Genomic DNA, 20,494 nt, shown 5'->3' with positions numbered 1-20,494 from the left:
TTGTTATTTTGTAACTGCATAAATAGTACAATAAAAATGAAAACATATCTAGACACCGCAATTGTTTGTGATTACTTTCTTATCTCTTTCTTCTCTTTTTTCAATGCGGTGCTTAAAGGGACATATTGCTCAACATAAAGTCTTATTTCCAATGTGAGAAATACGATTAATGATACATAGGAATTGGTGTATATACCTGATATTTAATTATTAAAGGGGCAGTAAAGACAAAATTCAACTGTCATGATTTAAACAGAGCATGCAATTTTAACCCCTTAATGAGTGACAACATACACTATATAGCCCAATGCCTTAAGGAGGGAGGCATGTTATAATAGTGAGGTCTCGCCACTTTCGGCAAGACCCATGATATTACAGGGCCAAAGCCCCTTAAGAACATGCGACGTATAGGATACGTCCTGGTCTTTCACATTTACTTCTGTTAGTTAATTTGCTTTGTTCTCTATGTATCATGTATTGGAAAGCATTCCTAGATAGGCTCAGGAGCAGCAATGCACTACTGGGAGTTAGCTAGTGATTGGTGGCTGCACATATATGTCTCATGTCATTGTTGCCTAGTAGATCACATTGCTGCTCCTTCAACAAAGGTTACTAAAAGAACTAAAGCAAATTTGATGATAGAAAGACATGGGAAAGTTGTTTAAAACTGTAGGGTCTATCTGAATCATAACCGAAAAATTTGAGAGCATAGGAGCGGGAAGGCATCATGCCATAAAATGACCCCTCAGAATCTGTGCACTACCTGCATTTTAAACGCACCCCTGCATTAAATGCTCGACATTACAATCCAGGTCTTATCACTGCTTAGATTTACAAAAAGCCTCTCCTGTTTTGTTCCTTTAATTGTTTGTGGATCCTCATTCTTTAAAGCTCCTCTCTCTGATTCTTTAAAGCTCATCTCTCTATTCTTTAGTTTAGTGAATGGGCTCCATAGAATAACATAGGAGTTGGTAAAAATGGAGCAGATAGAACGTGAAATGCTGTTACTAAATCTACCCCACTGTCAGACACCACTCAATGATTTGTGAGAAGTGAATGTTTAAACACAAGAGGGCGTATGTGAGCTGTTGATATTATGACCACTGGGCCGGGCTCTATCTCATTTTAAAGAGGCATTTTGTGTATGATTAATTGTTTCTATCTCCTAGGAAAATCGTTATTGCTCCCAGAGGTGTGTATTACAAAATCTTAATCATTAGGGATTGAATTCATGATCATATTGCTGTACAAATCCCCATAAATATTAAATGTATGTGTAAAGTCACTACTTTCTAATTAAAATGTCAGTTTTCATTATAAAAAAAAGGCATCAACGTTAATGTGATTGGTCCCAAGAGTCATCATTGCGATGTATCTTTTGATCAGCAGCACATTAATTTACTAACGTTACCATAATTGGAATGCATGTATAGTTTTGTCTGTATATTCAAACAAGGCATTCACTCGATAAAATGCAATGTAATCTCTATAGCAGATAGAAGCAGATTAGCAAAATGACAGCTGCACAGGCTGCTTTATTTTTAAAGGGACATACAACTCAACATTTTTTATTCATCATTTAGGTAGAACATGCAGTTTTAAATAGCTTTCCAATGTACTTTTATTATCTAATTTGTTTTGTTTTCTTGGTATCCTTTGCTTGAAAGGATACCTAGGTAGGCTCAGGAGCTGCTGATTGGTGGCTGCACAGTTATGCCTCATGTTATTGGTTCATCCGGTGTTCAGCTGGCTCTGAGTAGCTGCTTCTTCAACAAAGGATACCAAAAGAACAAAGCAAATTATATAACAGAAGTAAATTGGAAAGTTGTTTGAAATTTTAAACTCTATCTGAATCATGAAAGAAAATGTGTGGGTTTCATATCATGGAACACTGAACCCAAAATTTTTATTTTGTGATTCAGATAGAGCATGCAATTTTAAGCAACTTTCTAATTTACTCCTATTATCACATTTTCTTCATTCTCTTGGTATCTTTATTTGAAAAGCAAGAATGTAAGTTTAGATGCTGGCCCATTTTTGGTGAACAACCTGGGTTGTTCTTGCTGATTGGTGGATACATTCACCCACCAATAAACAAGTATTGTCCAGTGTTCTGAACCAAAAATTGGCTGGCTCCTTAGCTTAGTTGCCTTCTTTTCAAATAAAGATAACAAGAGAACAAAGAAAAAATGATAATAGGAGTAAATTAGAAAGTTGCTTAAAATTGCATGCTCTATCTGAGTCACGAAAGAAAAAAATTGGGTTCAGTGTCCCTTTAAGACATACAGTAAAGTAGTCAACACCAAAAGATGTCAAATCAGATTTAAAGAGACAGTCAAAATTAAACTTTCTTGGTTAAGATGGAGGATATAATTTTAAACAACTTTACATTTTTACTTCTATAATAAAATGTGCTTTTGTTCTCTAGGTATCCTTTATTGAACAGTAAACATAGGTAGGCTGATAACTCCTCAGGAGCGTGCATGTGCCTTTAGCGCTATGCAGCAGTGTTTGTAATAATGAATAACACTGCTACAAACAATGTTGGAAAACACCCCTGCCATAGACTGCTAAAGATGTGCACGCTCCTGAGCTCCTATAAGCCTACATGGCTTTACTTTTCAACAAAGGATACCAATAGAACAAAGCAAATTTGATACTAGAAGTAAATTGGAAAGTTGTTTAAAGATTTGCATAATAAACAAATGCATAATAACAAGACAATACAATAGCACTTAGGGGCCGATTTATTAAAGTGCGGACGGACATGATATGATGTAGCGTTTCATTTCCGCCGCATAATGATAAATGCAGAGAGCATACGCTGTTGGCATTTATCATTGCACAAGCAGTTCTTGTGAACTGCTGGTGCAATGCCGCCCCCTAGCAGGGGGTGTCAATCAGCCTGATCGTATAGGATCAGGCGGATTGATGTCCGCAGCCTCAGAGCAGGCAGACAAGTTATGGAGCAGCGGCCTTTAGAGAGGGTCATTCGGAGCTTGATAATTCAGCCCCATTGTCTGAAAGTCAAATGAGTAGTAGATTTTTTTTCTGACAAATTTGAAAGTTATATCTGTTTCTACTCCTCCTGTACCATGTGACAGCCATCAGCCAATCACAAATGCACATATACGTATATTCTGTTAATTCCTGCACATGCTCAGTTGAATCTGACTCAAAAGGTGTAAATATAAAAAAACTGCCTATTTTGTTACTCAAAGTAAATTTGTTTAAATTGCATGTTCTATCTGAATGATGAAAGTTTAATTTTGACTTTACTGTCTCTTTGACAAAACAAAATTTTAACATATTGGGGCTTGAGAATTTAGGTTTGATTTTTTACAGTAACATTAAAGGGACATTAAAGTAATCTTTTTATATCTACATCATAAAACAATCACATTATTGCAAAAGATTGGTATATGAAGTAAAAGTTTAAATTTTGTAAGCAAAGTTTGCATTGTTTAGCAGTACAGGGACACACCCCCTTGAAATGCCTCTTGAGTATTGTTAGTCTTATCTCTTTTGAGTGGCTAATTAGGGGCACATATACATTCAAATCAGATAATAGAATTTCAGTAGCTCTCATCCTATTGGCTGATTTGAACAGCCAAAAGGATTTCAGTAGCTCTTATCCTACTGGCTGATTTGAATTTCAAAAATCAAATCAGCCAATAGGAATGCAAGTGACGCCATTTTGAAAAGGATCCCTTGCATTGAAGATTCAGTGTATGGCAGTGACCGTATGAAGAGGACGCTCCGCACCGGATGTCTTCAAGAATGAACCTGCTCCCCGCCGCCAGGATGAAGATAGAAGACGCCGCCGGGATGAAGATAGAAGACACCGCCTGGATGAAGATAGAAGACGCCGCCTGGATGGATGAAGACCTCCCCACCTGGATGAAGACTTCTCGCTGCCTGGATGTCTAGACTTCAGAAACTGTGAGTGGATCTTCGGGGGTTAGTGTTAGTTTTTTTTTTTTATAAATCTTTTTGGGTGGGGTTTTTTTTTAGGTTAGGGTTTGGGCTTTAGGTAAAAGAGCTGAATGCCCTTTTCAGGGCAATGTAAAAGAGCCGAATGCCCTTTAAGGGCAATGCCCATACAAATGCCCTTTTCAGGACAATGGGTAGCTTAGATTTTTGTTAGAGTTAGGTTTTTTATTTTGGGGGGTTGGTTGGGTGGTGGGTTTTACTGTTGGGGGGGTCTTTGTATTTTTTTCCAGGTAAAAGAGCTGATTTCTTTAGGGCAATGGCCTACAAAAAGCCCTTTTAAGGGCTATTGGTAGTTTATTGTAGGCTAGGGTTTTTTTTATTTCGGGGGGGCTTTCTATTTTTATAGGGCTATTAGATTAGGTGTAATTGTTTTTATTTTTGATAATTTTGTTTGTTATATTTCGTAATTTAGTATTTTTTAATTTTTGTAATTTTAGACTTAATTTTTTTAGTAGTCTTAGTTTTTTTTTAATGTGTAATTTAGTTTTTTTAATTGGTAGTTATTTTAATTTTAGTATAATAGTTTAGTATAATAGTTATGTTAGGTTAATTGTTAGTTTAAACTTCGCTTTTTTTAATGTCACAGGTAAGTTTTTATTTATTTTAAGATAGGGATATTGTAATTTTAATATAAAGTTAGGGGGTTGTTAGGTTTAGGGTTTAATAGTTTAATTTAGTTTTTTGCGATGTGGAGGGCTGGCAGTTTAGGGGTTAATAACTTTATTTAGTGGCGGCGATGTCGGGGAGCGGCAGAATAGGGGTTAATAACTTTTATTAGTGCCGGCGATGTCAGGGCGGCAGATTAGGGATTAATAACCTTATTTACGTGGCGGCGATGTCAGGGGCAGAAGATTAGGGGTGTTTAGACTTTAGGGTGTTAGGTTTAAACGTAACTTTTTTTTCCCCAAAGACATAAATGGGTTTGCGTTACGGCGATTGCCATTCCGTATTTCAGGTTTTAGTTTTTTTTCTAACACTCTCTCCCCATTGATGTCTATGGGGAAATCGTGCACGAGCACGTATTCTCAGCCCTTGAATTTTGTGCGGTATGGAGTTGATCGCCCCCATATCGCACGCACAAGGAGGCTTTTCAGAAACTTGTGATGGCAGCGCGTACCCTCTATAGCGCAAAACTCGTAATCTAGGCGTAAGTATTGTGCATAGCTATCTTAGCTCTTCTTGCAAGAGATACTGGGTTTGGCCCTTGATAATGCATAACGAATGAAAGATTTTAAATCAACTACAATTCATATCTTTGTGAATAGAGCCCTATGTGTCTGACAATGACATTTAAGCAATAATAAAATGGTTTAATGGATTAGAGACTTTTATTATTACAATAAGTTGTCACTTTAAAAGACCTTAGGGGGTAGATTTATCAAATGGTGGGCGGACAGCATACGCTGTCGGCATTTATCATTGCACAAGCATTTCATGTGAAATGCTTGTGCAATGCCGCCCCCTGCACATTCGCGGCCAATCAGCCGCTAGCAGGGAGTGTCAATCATCGCAATCGTATTGGATCGGAATGATTACAGTCCACCTAAAAGGTGGCAGACAAGTTAAGGAGCAGCAGTCTTATGCCCGCTGCTTCTTAACTTAGTTTTCCGGCGAGCTGGAAACCTTGGGCATAGAAAGCAGCATCCGCTGCTTAATAAATCTACCCCTAGGTATCACATAAACAGATATGTGCAGATAATTTCCTATTTAAAACTATGTTACATAAAATATATATTTATTTATATAAATAAACCAGTTAAATGTTTGTTTCTGTAGTTTTATTTATAAAAAAAGAAGTATGCAAAATGATTCGAAATAGTCTGCAAAAAGTTCACGGGTAGATTCTAAAATAAGGTACAGCCGCAGTGTAATGCGCAATCTAATGTTCAATAGTAATCTCAATTTCTTAAGAGCCAGCTCAGAAAATGTTACGACTGCAGTTATCCTCCTTAAAGGAACATAAAAGCCAAAAATGTCCTTTCTTGGTTCGGATAGAAAATACAATTTTAAAAAAAGTTTCCAATTTATTTCTATTATCAAATTTGCTTTGTTCTCTTGTTATTCTTGTTGACGAGATATCTAGATAGGTAGCGTGCACATTTCTGGAGCACTACATGAGATGAAATAGTTCTGCCATCTAGTGCTCTTATTAATGTATACAATTGTTGCAAAACTGCTTCCATATAGTACTGCAGACTCCTGGCTTGACTGTCCTGCTTTTCCACAAAGGATAACAAGAAAACAAAGGACATTTGAATAATAGACGTAAATTGGAAAGATTTTTAAAATTGTATGTTTTGGGTTTCATGTCCCTTTAACAGAGACTTTTTTTTAATGATTATACATACAGATGAAGCACCATTATTGTTTATTATACAGTACATTGTTCACTGTTGCTTTCAACCATCTCTAGAGGTAATAATTGCTGCACCTAGACAAATTATTGTGCAATTTATTCAATATAAAAAAAGAAGTTGATTGGTGTTTTATTTTGGCAATTCTTCAATAATGATTCTAGACACAGAATTCCATCCAGTCGAAGCATCTCCTCTTGGGTAATCTGCACAAGTTCCGACCCAGACAGCAACATCAACAAGTCCTGAGCTGATCCCTTCACACAGCCCCTCCACTAGGAAAGAAATACAAAAATAATTTGAGTTTGTTTAAAGATGAACATTAAATATATCTTGTAAGACATAAATTTATTCTCAGGGTTTAGAGTTTATAGAGTTGTACAAAGTGTTTTTTTAAATAAATTAAAGGGATATGAAACCCAATTTTTTTCTTTTATGATTCAGATAGAGCATACAATTTTAAGCAACTTTCTAATTTACTCCTATTATCAATTTGTGTTTGTTCTCTTTGTATCTTTATTTGAAAAGCTGCAATGTAAACTTAGGAGCCAGCCCATTTTTGGTTCAACATCTGGTTAGTGCTTGCTGATTGGTGGCTAAATGTAACCACCAATCAGCTAGCGCTACCCAGGGTACTGAACCAAAAATGGGCCAGCTCCTAGGCTTGCATTCCTGCTTTTTCAAATAAAGATATCAAGAGAATGAAGAAAATTTGATAATAGGAGCAAATTAGAATGTTGCTTAAAAGTGCATGCTTTATCTGAATAATGTAACAAATAAAGCACTAAGCAGTGATTTATACTTAAAGGGACATAAACTCTAAAAAAATATTTTATAATTCTGATAGGTCATACAATTAAAAAAAAAACTTTCTAATTTCCATTCAATAAGGGATAGCAAAAGAACAAATCAAATTAGATAATATAATTAAATTGTACAATGTGGCTATTGGGGAAATTTCAAGGTGAAATAGAGATGTTCAGGTGATATTTTCTAGCCAGCTTTTTACAGCTATGCTGCATCGTTTCCAAGTGCTTCAACATTAGGGTATCATGTCCCTTTAAGATATATATTTTTTAATAAGTAGCACTGTTTTATATCCCTTTAATTACAAATGCAAGTGGTCACCTCTTTTAGAGTAGAAGAGAGGAGATCCAATTAAATTGCCCCTTATAGGGACAATACTCAAAAATGCTCTGCCTGGATGAATATTTATGACTCAGAGCATGCAATTTTTTTTTTTTTTTTTTTAAATAAGTTTTTTATTGAGGTTATTGACAAAACAACATCAAATAAACATGTTACATAAACATTCAGAAACATTCTTTCAAACCATGACAATATTTTGGAATTCGAAACTATTCTATGGTCACATATAGGTAAAAACTGTTCATGAGAAAACCCAAAGTAATCTCTCTACATTTATATGTAACAGGCAAAACTGAAACCTCATTTTCTGCTTTATAGTATTTTCCTCTCTTAATAGAGTAAGCCACCTTTGGGCTCCTGTCTTCTAAGATGATGTCTAGAGGAAATAGGATGGTAAAACTAGACTCTTGGATATATGTCTGATTAGGATAATTTTTTTAAACTGAGTTAAAGAAGATAGTTAGGGTGCGAAACATTAAGGGTTATTATGGGGTAAAGACATATGGCGCTACTGAGAAAAAAAAACTATGAAGAAGATGCGGCATAGGAAAGATAAGCCGCGTAGGTAGCCCTCCTGTTAAAGGAGGTTCTTTATGGTGGTGGGGGGGGAGGAGGTGGTAATAACAGTGAGATGAAAGGAATAGATAACAGACGGGCTTAAAGGTTTGTTGCGAGTAAAAAGGAGGGTAGGTGAACACATATGATAGACAGCAGGTGCTTGAAGTATTGAGTAGGCTGGCTACAGTATAGCAGGGTAGTACATACATGCATGTATCTGGAAAAGCATATAGACTACTAGAGTCATATCAAAATTACAATTCACATCAAGTGCCACGCAGGACCAGCCCGCATAGGCACACATGCGAAATGCATAAATAAAAGGCTACATGTAACGATATGTAAGTTCTAATGAGGGGCAAAAGTTTGAGGCCATCTGAGAGGGTTGAGGTATTTAATGGGGAGCACCAGTATTTCTCATCTAATGGTTTGGACTTCTTTGCCTAAGTATCGATTAGTTATATAGAGTGTGCAAAGGAATATAAATGTAACCCTTTTAGAAACAAGTACTCCCCTAAAACTCTTTTAACCCATCGAGCAAGAATGTTGTAAAAAAAATGTAGTAGTTGTAACATAAATATAGCAAACAAGGGCATCAACTTTGATAAAGGTACAAATATAACAGGAGTATTTATACAGGTCTAACAGTGGTTTCACTTCTATATATTGCTGTATTATAACACAATAGGTGCTCAGATACATGGGAATTATAGCCTGATGTTCTAGTTAGAATATGGGAATTATGACATGTCTTGTGCTTGAACCCAAAAAGAATTAGAGAGCATCATGTACACAGGCTGGCTCGCATTGCGATATGCTTTAAATAAAATAGTATTTGGCTGCAAGCGACACCTGTAGAAAAGATGGTCTTGTATAGGTAGTCTGTTCAGAGCTCTCAACAATATAAATGGGGTATAGGATTAAAACCTATAGAAACTGACCTAGTGGTGCTATGCTAGGTGACGAGAGATAAAATAATCCTATACACGTCTTACCCTCTTATAAGTATGTATCCATGAACACAGGTATATAATTACTGCACAAAATAGTAGGATTATAATCAGATGATACAGTAGTTGTTTAGGGGCTAAAGAATGCCATATCTATTTTTATTTTTAAGACTGACTAAACTAAGGTCCTAAATGCAAGCACATCAATTCTGCCACGCTAAGAAAAACTGCATTTCTATAGCTCAGTCGCCTTAAGTCCCATCCTCTGGGTATGGGCCCTATACCCAGCAAGAATTCAGACATGATTTTAGTTTTAGTCTTTTAGCAGTATTGTATAGTGAGTCGTGCTTTAAGGATATGCTCATTGAACTATAAACTAGAAAAGGGAGACTAAGATTTGAAGGAAGACCATAGCAGCAGCCTAATGTTGTCTGAAGAAGGATATCCCAGAGTGTGTCATAACACATTGAACTGGGCGTCTCCAATCCCCTTATACCATAAATGTAAATCACTACAAAAGCTCAACAACCTGTGAACCTAGGTGTGGAAGCTCCTGAGGGCAATGGCTCCTATTGTTTTAGCAGTAATAAGCATATAATATGAGAGAAGTTAAGCATCAAACACCTATTAAACCAATGTGTGGTAACTTAGTTTATGGAGCTTAATCAAGATGCTGTATATAATAAGGGCGTAGATGCCAATAATATAGAAGTTAATCGCACAATGCTTAAAAAAAAAAAAAAAAAAAAAAAAGGGGTAAGAAAAGCCATTGTATCCTGACTTAACATAAGCAAATAGTAATAGAGCTAAGCATTACATCTATACGGTAGACTTATTAAGTATGAGTGCAGGTTATATTCAGTACGCTAAAACCTCAGGGTCTAATATTGTAAGGGTAGCAGGGAGGATGCATAACTAGAGCTAAATATAGGGATAAGAATTTGTACTTCAAATTGCAGACGCAGGTCCAGCCTACGTTAGGAAATAAGTCACCCTGGAGTACTGAAGGTCCTTCTATAAGGTAGATAGTAGCAAGTGGTAAAGTTGCAGCGCCTCCGCTTGTACTCCCAAACAAGATTGACAGTGAGATCCCTGAATTAGTCACTTTTATATAGCAATTGTAGGCAGAATACTGAAAACTGAAAACATGTACATAACTTTAACATGAAACAGAGGATAAGAGCAATAACTACATACGGCAATTTACATTATGGTGTGAAACTGTGTTCAAAACTATGTTATGAGGCTATTAATTTGCACTATATAGGCATCACGCTGCCCCAGCCGCTGGCAGCAAGATGCCATGTAAACAGACTCAATCTAGACTAAGCATATATAAAGAGTGTAAAAATGCTTAGATTCTGTTTATCTAGAAGGGCGGAAAACTAGTGATACTAAAATATACACGAAAGTGCGTTGGGATAAACTTGCATTTAATTGCCATCAGTATCCTCATAGGCGTAAATAAGCTGTGGGCACCTGAGACAAAAAACTGCACTATATGAAAAAGGTATTGGACCCTGTGGTAGAAAAGCCGTCCCATTCCTGTCTGACCCTAGCGTTTACAAATATTTTTGCATCACATAGAGCAGCTTAATTATTGAGTGTGATACCAGTGCAAAGCATATTTATAGATTGCAATAACGACCAAAATATATAAACCCACTGCCAAACATTATATTCATGTCCAGCCAGTAATAAGGGAGAGCAGTCCTGTAAGCTTATAGCAATACACTTTTAAGTCATCTTGAAATCACAAGGAAATGGTATTGTACTATGGGTTAGCTCCCGAGGGCTCAAGGGGTGAAAACAAAGATGCAAGTTACCGCAGCCTCAATATATGAACAGCTGCTCAGCTCCAAAGCAAGCCGAGTCGCCATTATAAGGTTTAGCCATGTCCACTAACCCACACCATCGATCCTGTTTGCAATGTTAATAATACTAGATGTGGGAAAGCGGTTGGGAAAAGTACAGTGCACTAATGGTCTGTTACATTTATGATGCTGTAGTCCTTGACTGAACCTCACCAGCTTGTAAATCCTGAAGCGCCATGAACTGGAAGACAACATCCCCTTGCCGGCGACAGCTGGTTGTCTAGCCATCTGTGAAGTAATAGCTGACTCTTTCTCAGCTATCAGAGATGGTGCGAAGGTAAGCGGTATGCAGGGCCCGCGGCAACTCTCAATCTTCCAACTTCGGACCTGAGTCCTCTGATGCGGCTCGATATTGCAAAGCGGAGCCTCCGCCCTGGAACCATCAGTATCGGCATCTGCGTTAAACAAGCCGCCTCTCGATTTAAGTATTTCCTGTCCAGGACCCACCAGAGTAGGGGTATCATACGCAGAGGTTGGTTTAGCAGAGATCCTGGACAGCTGAGTTTCTAGAAACCGGTAGGAGGCCTCGATGTAGCTCAGAGCAACTACCTCCCAATCTACGGCCGCCGCCATCTTGAATATACAGATTTCACTCGCCTTCCAGTTTCCTGTAGGGAAACCAGCAGTGCTGCAATTGATATGGTTTCTGAGGCTGTCTCAACAGTAATAAGTTCAATAAGCTGGATACACCCAAAAGCTGCTATGCGACTCAAATAAACTGCCAGCTTCACCGCCACCTCTGCAAAATTTTCAACCCCCGCCCCCTCAGACAGTATCTTCTGGGCCACACTGCAAGGCTTAATTCAGGGTTAAATTAAGTATATAGGCGCCCAGTCTTGATTAGCAAGAAGCGTTATGGATAAAACATGTAGATGCTCCTTGTCTTGTAGTAATATCGCACCTCAGATCATGGTATAACTCCAAAGTTCAAAATTTAGAGTCAGAGCTCTTACAACATGCGACCGGCCATTTAGGTAGCTGGCTCCGCCCCCCCAGAGCATGCAATTTTAACCAGCTTTCTCATTTACTTCTATTTCATTTCCCTTTAATCCAGAGCTGTTTAACCCCTTAGTGACCAGACCACTTTTCAATTTGTTGACCATCTGGGCCAAGGCTATTTTTGCATTTCTGCGATGTTTGTGTTTAACTGTAATTTTCCTCTTACTCATTTACTGTACTCACACATATTATATACTGTTTTTCTTGCCATTAAATGGACTTTCTAAAGATATGATTATTTTCATCATATCTTATAATTTACTATAAAAAAAAATATAAAATATGAGGAAAAAATGAAAAAAAAATGCACTTTTTCTAACTTTGAGCCCCAAAATCTCTTACACATCTACAACCACCATAAAATACCAATGCTAAACAGTTTCTAAATTTTGTCCTGAGTTTATAAATACCCAATGTTTACATGTTCTTTGCTTTTTTTGCAAGTTATAGGGCAATAAGTACAAGTAGCACTTTGCTATTTCAAAACCATGTTTTTTCAAAATTGGCGATAGTTACATTGTAACACCAATATCTGTCATGAATCCCTGAATAACCCTTCAAATGTATATATTTTTTAAAAGAAGACAACCTAAGGTATTAAACTTGGGGTATTTTGACTTTTTTCATGCAACCATTTTACCACCAATCTATGCCAAAGTTTGGGGGGGGGAAAAAAATAATTAGATTTTTTGACAAAATAGCAAATTAAGAATACATTTACTGATAATATTAAAGGTTACTGCCAAATAACACCCTCATATGTCTTCAGCAGCATCTCCTGGGTACAGTGATACCACCCATGTATAGGTGTGTCGGGTTCTCGGGGGGCTAAAAGCTCTTATTTTTAGGGAGCGCATTCCAGTTTTTCAACTTGGAATTTTCACATCGGTCATCATGCACCCATGTCCTATTTGGGACATTTCTGAAGCTGGTCAATGGAATTTACCCCCATCAAACCATATATTTTTGAAAAGTAGACACCCTAGGGTATTTCAAATGCTTGTATTTTAACACTTTCCATGCACTAATTCAACCACCAGTCTTTGTCAAACTTTTGGGTAGTCATTATTTTGTGTTATTTTTCACACACATTGTACTTTAGGCATGGATTCTCAGTTCCTGTTATGTGTTACTGCCAAAAAACACCTCAATATGTGTTCAACAACATCTCCTGAGTACAGTGATACCACCCATGTATAGGTGTGTCGGGTTCTCTGGGGGCTAAAAGGCCTTAATTTTAGGAAGCGCATTCCAGTTTTTCAACTTGGAATTTTCACATCGGTCATCATGCACCCATGTCCTATTTGGAACATTTCTGAAGCTGGTCAATGGAATTTACCCCCATCAAACCATATATTTTTGAAAAGTAGACACCCTAGGGTATTTCAAATGCTTGTATTTTAACACTTTCCATGCACTAATTCAACCACCAGTCTTTGTCAAACTTTTGGGTAGTCATTATTTTGTGTTATTTTTCACACACATTGTACTTTAGGCATGGATTCTCAGTTCCTGTTATGTGTTACTGCCAAAAAACACCTCAATATGTGTTCAACAACATCTCCTGAGTACAGTGATACCACCCATGTATAGGTGTGTCGGGTTCTCTGGGGGCTAAAAGGCCTTAATTTTAGGAAGCGCATTCCAGTTTTTCAACTTGGAATTTTCACATCGGTCATCATGCACCCATGTCCTATTTGGGACATTTCTGAAGCTGGCCAATGGAATTTACCCCCATCAAACCATATATTTTTGAAAAGTAGACATCCTAGGGTATTTCAAATGCTGGTATTTTAACACTTTCCATGCACTAATTCAACCACCAGTCTTTGTCAAACTTTTGGGTAGTCATTTTTTTGTGTTATTTTTCACACACATTGTATTTTAGGCATGGATTCTCAGTTCCTGTTATGTGTTACTGCCAAAAAGCACCTCAATATGTGTTCAACAACATCTCCTGAGTACAGTGATACCACCTATGTATAGGTGTGTTGGGTTCTCTGGGGGCTAGAAGGCCTTATTTTTAGGAAGCGCATTCCAGTTTTTCAATTTGGAATTTTCACATCGGTCATCATGCACCCATGTCCTATTTGGGACATTTCTGAAGCCGGTCAATGAAATTTACCCCCATAAAACCATATATTTTTGAGAAGTAGACCCCCTAGGGTATTTGAAATGCTGGTATTTTCACACTTTCCATGAACTTATTTAACCACCAGCCTTTGTCAAACTTTTGGGTAGTCATTTTTTTGTGTTATTTTTCACACACATTGTACTTTAGGCATGGATTCTCAGTTCCTGTTATGTGTTACTGCCAAAAAACACCTCAATATGTGTTCAACAACATCTCCTGAGTACAGTGATACCACCCATGTATAGGTGTGTTGGGTTCTCTGGGGGCTAGAAGGCCTTATTTTTAGGAAGCGCATTCCAGTTTTTCAACTTGGAATTTTCACATCGGTCATCATGCACCCATGTCCTATTTGGGACATTTCTGAAGCCGGTCAATGAAATTTACCCCCATAAAACCATATATTTTTGAGAAGTAGACCCCCTAGGGTATTTGAAATGCTGGTATTTTCACACTTTCCATGAACTTATTTAACCACCAGTCTTTGTCAAACTTTTGGGTAGTCATTTTTTTGTGTTATTTTTCACACACATTGTACTTTAGGCATGGATTCTCAGTTCCTGTTATGTGTTACTGCCAAAAAACACCTCAATATGTCTTCAACGACATCTCCTGAGTACAGTGATACCACCCATGTATAGGTGTGTTGGGTTCTCTGGGGGCTAGAAGGCCTTATTTTTAGGAAGCGCATTCCAGTTTTTCAACTTGGAATTTTCACATCGGTCATCATGCACCCATGTCCTATTTGGGACATTTCTGAAGCCGGTCAATGAAATTTACCCCCATAAAACCATATATTTTTGAGAAGTAGACCCCCTAGGGTATTTGAAATGCTGGTATTTTCACACTTTCCATAAACTTATTTAACCACCAGTCTTTGTCAAACTTTTGGGTAGTAATTTTTTGTGTTATTTTTCACACACATTGTACTTTAGGCATGGATTCTCAGTTCCTGTTATGTGTTACTGCCAAAAAACACCTCAATATGTGTTCAACAACATCTCCTGAGTACAGTGATACCACCCATGTATAGGTGTGTTGGGTTCTCTGGGGGCTAGAAGGCCTTATTTTTAGGAAGCGCATTCCAGTTTTTCAACTTGGAATTTTCACATCGGTCATCATGCACCCATGTCCTATTTGGGACATTTCTGAAGCCGGTCAATGAAATTTACCCCCATAAAACCATATATTTTTGAGAAGTAGACCCCCTAGGGTATTTGAAATGCTGGTATTTTCACACTTTCTATGAACTTATTTAACCACCAGTCTTTGTCAAACTTTTGGGTAGTCATTTTTTGTGTTATTTTTCACACACATTGTACTTTAGGCATGGATTCTCAGTTCCTGTTATGTGTTACTGCCAAAAAACACCTCAATATGTGTTCAACAACATCTCCTGAGTACAGTGATACCACCCATGTATAGGTGTGTTGGGTTCTCTGGGGGCTAGAAGGCCTTATTTTTAGGAAGTGCATTCCAGTTTTTCAACTTGGAATTTTCACATCGGTCATCATGCACCCATGTCCTATTTGGGACATTTCTGAAGCCGGTCAATGAAATTTACCCCCATAAAACCATATATTTTTGAGAAGTAGACCCCCTAGGGTATTTGAAATGCTGGTATTTTCACACTTTCCATGAACTTATTTAACCACCAGTCTTTGTCAAACGTTTGGGTAGTCATTTTTTTGTGTTATTTTTCACACACATTGTACTTTAGGCATGGGTTCTCAGTTCCTGTTATGTGTTACTGCCAAAAAACACCTCAATATGTGTTCAACAACATCTCCTGAGTACAGTGATACCACCCATGTATAGGTGTGTTGGGTTCTCTGGGGGCTAGAAGGCCTTATTTTTAGGAAGCGCATTCCAGTTTTTCAACTTGGAATTTTCACATCGGTCATCATGCACCCATGTCCTATTTGGGACATTTCTGAAGCCGGTCAATGAAATTTACCCCCATAAAACCATATATTTTTGAGAAGTAGACCCCCTAGGGTATTTGAAATGCTGGTATTTTCACACTTTCCATGAACTTATTTAACCACCAGTCTTTGTCAAACTTTTGGGTAGTCATTTTTTTGTGTTATTTTTCACACACATTGTACTTTAGGCATGGATTCTCATTTCCTGTTATGTGTTACTGCCAAAAAACACCTCAATATGTGTTCAACAACATCTCCTGAGTACAGTGATACCACCCATGTATAGGTGTGTTGGGTTCTCTGGGGGCTAGAAGGCCTTATTTTTAGGAAGCGCATTCCAGTTTTTCAACTTGGAATTTTCACATCGGTCATCATGCACCCATGTCCTATTTGGGACATTTCTGAAGCCGGTCAATGAAATTTACCCCCATAAAACCATATATTTTTGAGAAGTAGACCCCCTAGGGTATTTGAAATGCTGGTATTTTCACACTTTCCATGAACTTATTTAACCACCAGTCTTTGTCAAACGTTTGGGTAGTCATTTTTTTGTGTTATTTTTCACACACATTGTACTTTAGGCATGGATTCTCAGTTCCTGTTATGTGTTACTGCCAAAAAACACCTCAATATGTGTTCAACAACATCTCCTGAGTACAGTGATACCACCCATGTATAGGTGTGTTGGGTTCTCTGGGGGCTAGAAGGCCTTATTTTTAGGAAGCGCATTCCAGTTTTTCAACTTGGAATTTTCACATCGGTCATCATGCACCCATGTCCTATTTGGGACATTTCTGAAGCCGGTCAATGAAATTTACCCCCATAAAACCATATATTTTTGAGAAGTAGACCCCCTAGGGTATTTGAAATGCTGGTATTTTCACACTTTCCATGAACTTATTTAACCACCAGTCTTTGTCAAACTTTTGGGTAGTCATTTTTTTGTGTTATTTTTCACACACATTGTACTTTAGGCATGGATTCTCAGTTCCTGTTATGTGTTACTGCCAAAAAACACCTCAATATGTGTTCAACAACATCTCCTGAGTACAGTGATACCACCCATGTATAGGTGTGTTGGGTTCTCTGGGGGCTAGAAGGCCTTATTTTTAGGAAGCGCATTCCAGTTTTTCAACTTGGAATTTTCACATCGGTCATCATGCACCCATGTCCTATTTGGGACATTTCTGAAGCCGGTCAATGAAATTTACCCCCATAAAACCCTATATTTTTGAGAAGTAGACCCCCTAGGGTATTTGAAATGCTGGTATTTTCACACTTTCCATGAACTTATTTAACCACCAGTCTTTGTCAAACTTTTGGGTAGTCATTTTTTTGTGTTATTTTTCACACACATTGTACTTTAGGCATGGATTCTCAGTTCCTGTTATGTGTTACTGCCAAAAAACACCTCAATATGTGTTCAACAACATCTCCTGAGTACAGTGATACCACCCATGTATAGGTGTGTTGGGTTCTCTGGGGGCTAGAAGGCCTTATTTTTAGGAAGCGCATTCCAGTTTTTCAACTTGGAATTTTCACATCGGTCATCATGCACCCATGTCCTATTTGGGACATTTCTGAAGCCGGTCAATGAAATTTACCCCCATAAAACCATATATTTTTGAGAAGTAGACCCCCTAGGGTATTTGAAATGCTGGTATTTTCACACTTTCCATGAACTTATTTAACCACCAGTCTTTGTCAAACTTTTTGGTAGTCATTTTTTTGTGTTATTTTTCACACACATTGTACTTTAGGCATGGATTCTCAGTTCCTGTTATGTGTTACTGCCAAAAAACACCTCAATATGTGTTCAACAACATCTCCTGAGTACAGTGATACCACCCATGTATAGGTGTGTTGGGTTCTCTGGGGGCTAGAAGGCCTTATTTTTAGGAAGCGCATTCCAGTTTTTCAACTTGGAATTTTCACATCGGTCATCATGCACCCATGTCCTATTTGGGACATTTCTGAAGCCGGTCAATGAAATTTACCCCCATAAAACCATATATTTTTGAGAAGTAGACCCCCTAGGGTATTTGAAATGCTGGTATTTTCACACTTTCCATGAACTTATTTAACCACCAGTCTTTGTCAAACGTTTGGGTAGTCATTTTTTTGTGTTATTTTTCACACACATTGTACTTTAGGCATGGATTCTCAGTTCCTGTTATGTGTTACTGCCAAAAAACACCTCAATATGTGTTCAACAACATCTCCTGAGTACAGTGATACCACCCATGTATAGGTGTGTTGGGTTCTCTGGGGGCTAGAAGGCCTTATTTTTAGGAAGCGCATTCCAGTTTTTCAACTTGGAATTTTCACATCGGTCATCATGCACCCATGTCCTATTTGGGACATTTCTGAAGCCGGTCAATGAAATTTACCCCCATAAAACCATATATTTTTGAGAAGTAGACCCCCTAGGGTATTTGAAATGCTGGTATTTTCACACTTTCCATGAACTTATTTAACCACCAGTCTTTGTCAAACTTTTGGGTAGTCATTTTTTTGTGTTATTTTTCACACACATTGTACTTTAGGCATGGATTCTCAGTTCCTGTTATGTGTTACTGCCAAAAAACACCTCAATATGTGTTCAACAACATCTCCTGAGTACAGTGATACCACCCATGTATAGGTGTGTTGGGTTCTCTGGGGGCTAGAAGGCCTTATTTTTAGGAAGCGCATTCCAGTTTTTCAACTTGGAATTTTCACATCGGTCATCATGCACCCATGTCCTATTTGGGACATTTCTGAAGCCGGTCAATGAAATTTACCCCCATAAAACCCTATATTTTTGAGAAGTAGACCCCCTAGGGTATTTGAAATGCTGGTATTTTCACACTTTCCATGAACTTATTTAACCACCAGTCTTTGTCAAACTTTTGGGTAGTCATTTTTTTGTGTTATTTTTCACACACATTGTACTTTAGGCATGGATTCTCAGTTCCTGTTATGTGTTACTGCCAAAAAACACCTCAATATGTGTTCAACAACATCTCCTGAGTACAGTGATACCACCCATGTATAGGTGTGTTGGGTTCTCTGGGGGCTAGAAGGCCTTATTTTTAGGAAGCGCATTCCAGTTTTTCAACTTGGAATTTTCACATCGGTCATCATGCACCCATGTCCTATTTGGGACATTTCTGAAGCCGGTCAATGAAATTTACCCCCATAAAACCATATATTTTTGAGAAGTAGACCCCCTAGGGTATTTGAAATGCTGGTATTTTCACACTTTCCATGAACTTATTTAACCACCAGTCTTTGTCAAACGTTTGGGTAGTCATTTTTTTGTGTTATTTTTCACACACATTGTACTTTAGGCATGGATTCTCAGTTCCTGTTATGTGTTACTGCCAAAAAACACCTCAATATGTGTTCAACAACATCTCCTGAGTACAGTGATACCACCCATGTATAGGTGTGTTGGGTTCTCTGGGGGCTAGAAGGCCTTATTTTTAGGAAGCGCATTCCAGTTTTTCAACTTGGAATTTTCACATCGGTCATCATGCACCCATGTCCTATTTGGGACATTTCTGAAGCCGGTCAATGAAATTTACCCCCATAAAACCCTATATTTTTGAGAAGTAGACCCCCTAGGGTATTTGAAATGCTGGTATTTTCACACTTTCCATGAACTTATTTAACCACCAGTCTTTGTCAAACTTTTGGGTAGTCATTTTTTTGTGTTATTTTTCACACACATTGTACTTTAGGCATGGATTCTCAGTTCCTGTTATGTGTTACTGCCAAAAAACACCTCAATATGTCTTCAACGACATCTCCTGAGTACAGTGATACCACCCATGTATAGGTGTGTTGGGTTCTCTGGGGGCTAGAAGGCCTTATTTTTAGGAAGCGCATTCCAGTTTTTCAACTTGGAATTTTCACATCGGTCATCATGCACCCATGTCCTATTTGGGACATTTCTGAAGCCGGTCAATGAAATTTACCCCCATAAAACCATATATTTTTGAGAAGTAGACCCCCTAGGGTATTTGAAATGCTGGTATTTTCACACTTTCCATGAACTTATTTAACCACCAGTCTTTGTCAAACTTTTGGGTAGTCATTTTTTGTGTTATTTTTCACACACATTGTACTTTAGGCATGGATTCTCAGTTCCTGTTATGTGTTACTGCCAAAAAACACCTCAATATGTGTTCAACAACATCTCCTGAGTACAGTGATACCACCCATGTATAGGTGTGTTGGGTTCTCTGGGGGCTAGAAGGCCTTATTTTTAGGAAGCGCATTCTAGTTTTTCAACTTGGAATTTTCACATCGGTCATCATGCACCCATGTCCTATTTGGGACATTTCTGAAGCCGGTCAATGAAATTTACCCCCATAAAACCATATATTTTTGAGAAGTAGACCCCCTAGGGTATTTGAAATGCTGGTATTTTCACACTTTCCATGAACTTATTTAACCACCAGTCTTTGTCAAACTTTTGGGTAGTAATTTTTTTGTGTTATTTTTCACACACATTGTACTTTAGGCATGGATTCTCAGTTCCTGTTATGTGTTACTGCCAAAAAACACCTCAATA

General features: G+C 37.9%; 1 protein-coding gene across 1 annotated transcript in view; it reads right to left on the bottom strand.

Moving 5' to 3' along the window:
• Window positions 1–5,756: 5,756 nt before the first annotated feature.
• Window positions 5,757–20,494, bottom strand: part of CTHRC1 (collagen triple helix repeat containing 1) — a 142,225-nt gene continuing 127,487 nt past the window's right edge. Inside the window, exon 5 of the mRNA XM_053715924.1 lies at window positions 5,757–6,622. Within this exon, the coding sequence (XP_053571899.1) occupies window positions 6,480–6,622 (143 nt within the window). The 3' untranslated portion in view covers window positions 5,757–6,479. The remainder of the gene's footprint in view (window positions 6,623–20,494) is intronic.

The sequence above is a fragment of the Bombina bombina genome, chromosome 5, assembly GCF_027579735.1.
Source record: "Bombina bombina isolate aBomBom1 chromosome 5, aBomBom1.pri, whole genome shotgun sequence".
Taxonomy (NCBI): domain Eukaryota; kingdom Metazoa; phylum Chordata; class Amphibia; order Anura; family Bombinatoridae; genus Bombina; species Bombina bombina.
The sequence above is the reverse complement of the archived record's forward strand: the minus strand, read 5'-3'. Positions and strand labels throughout refer to the sequence as shown.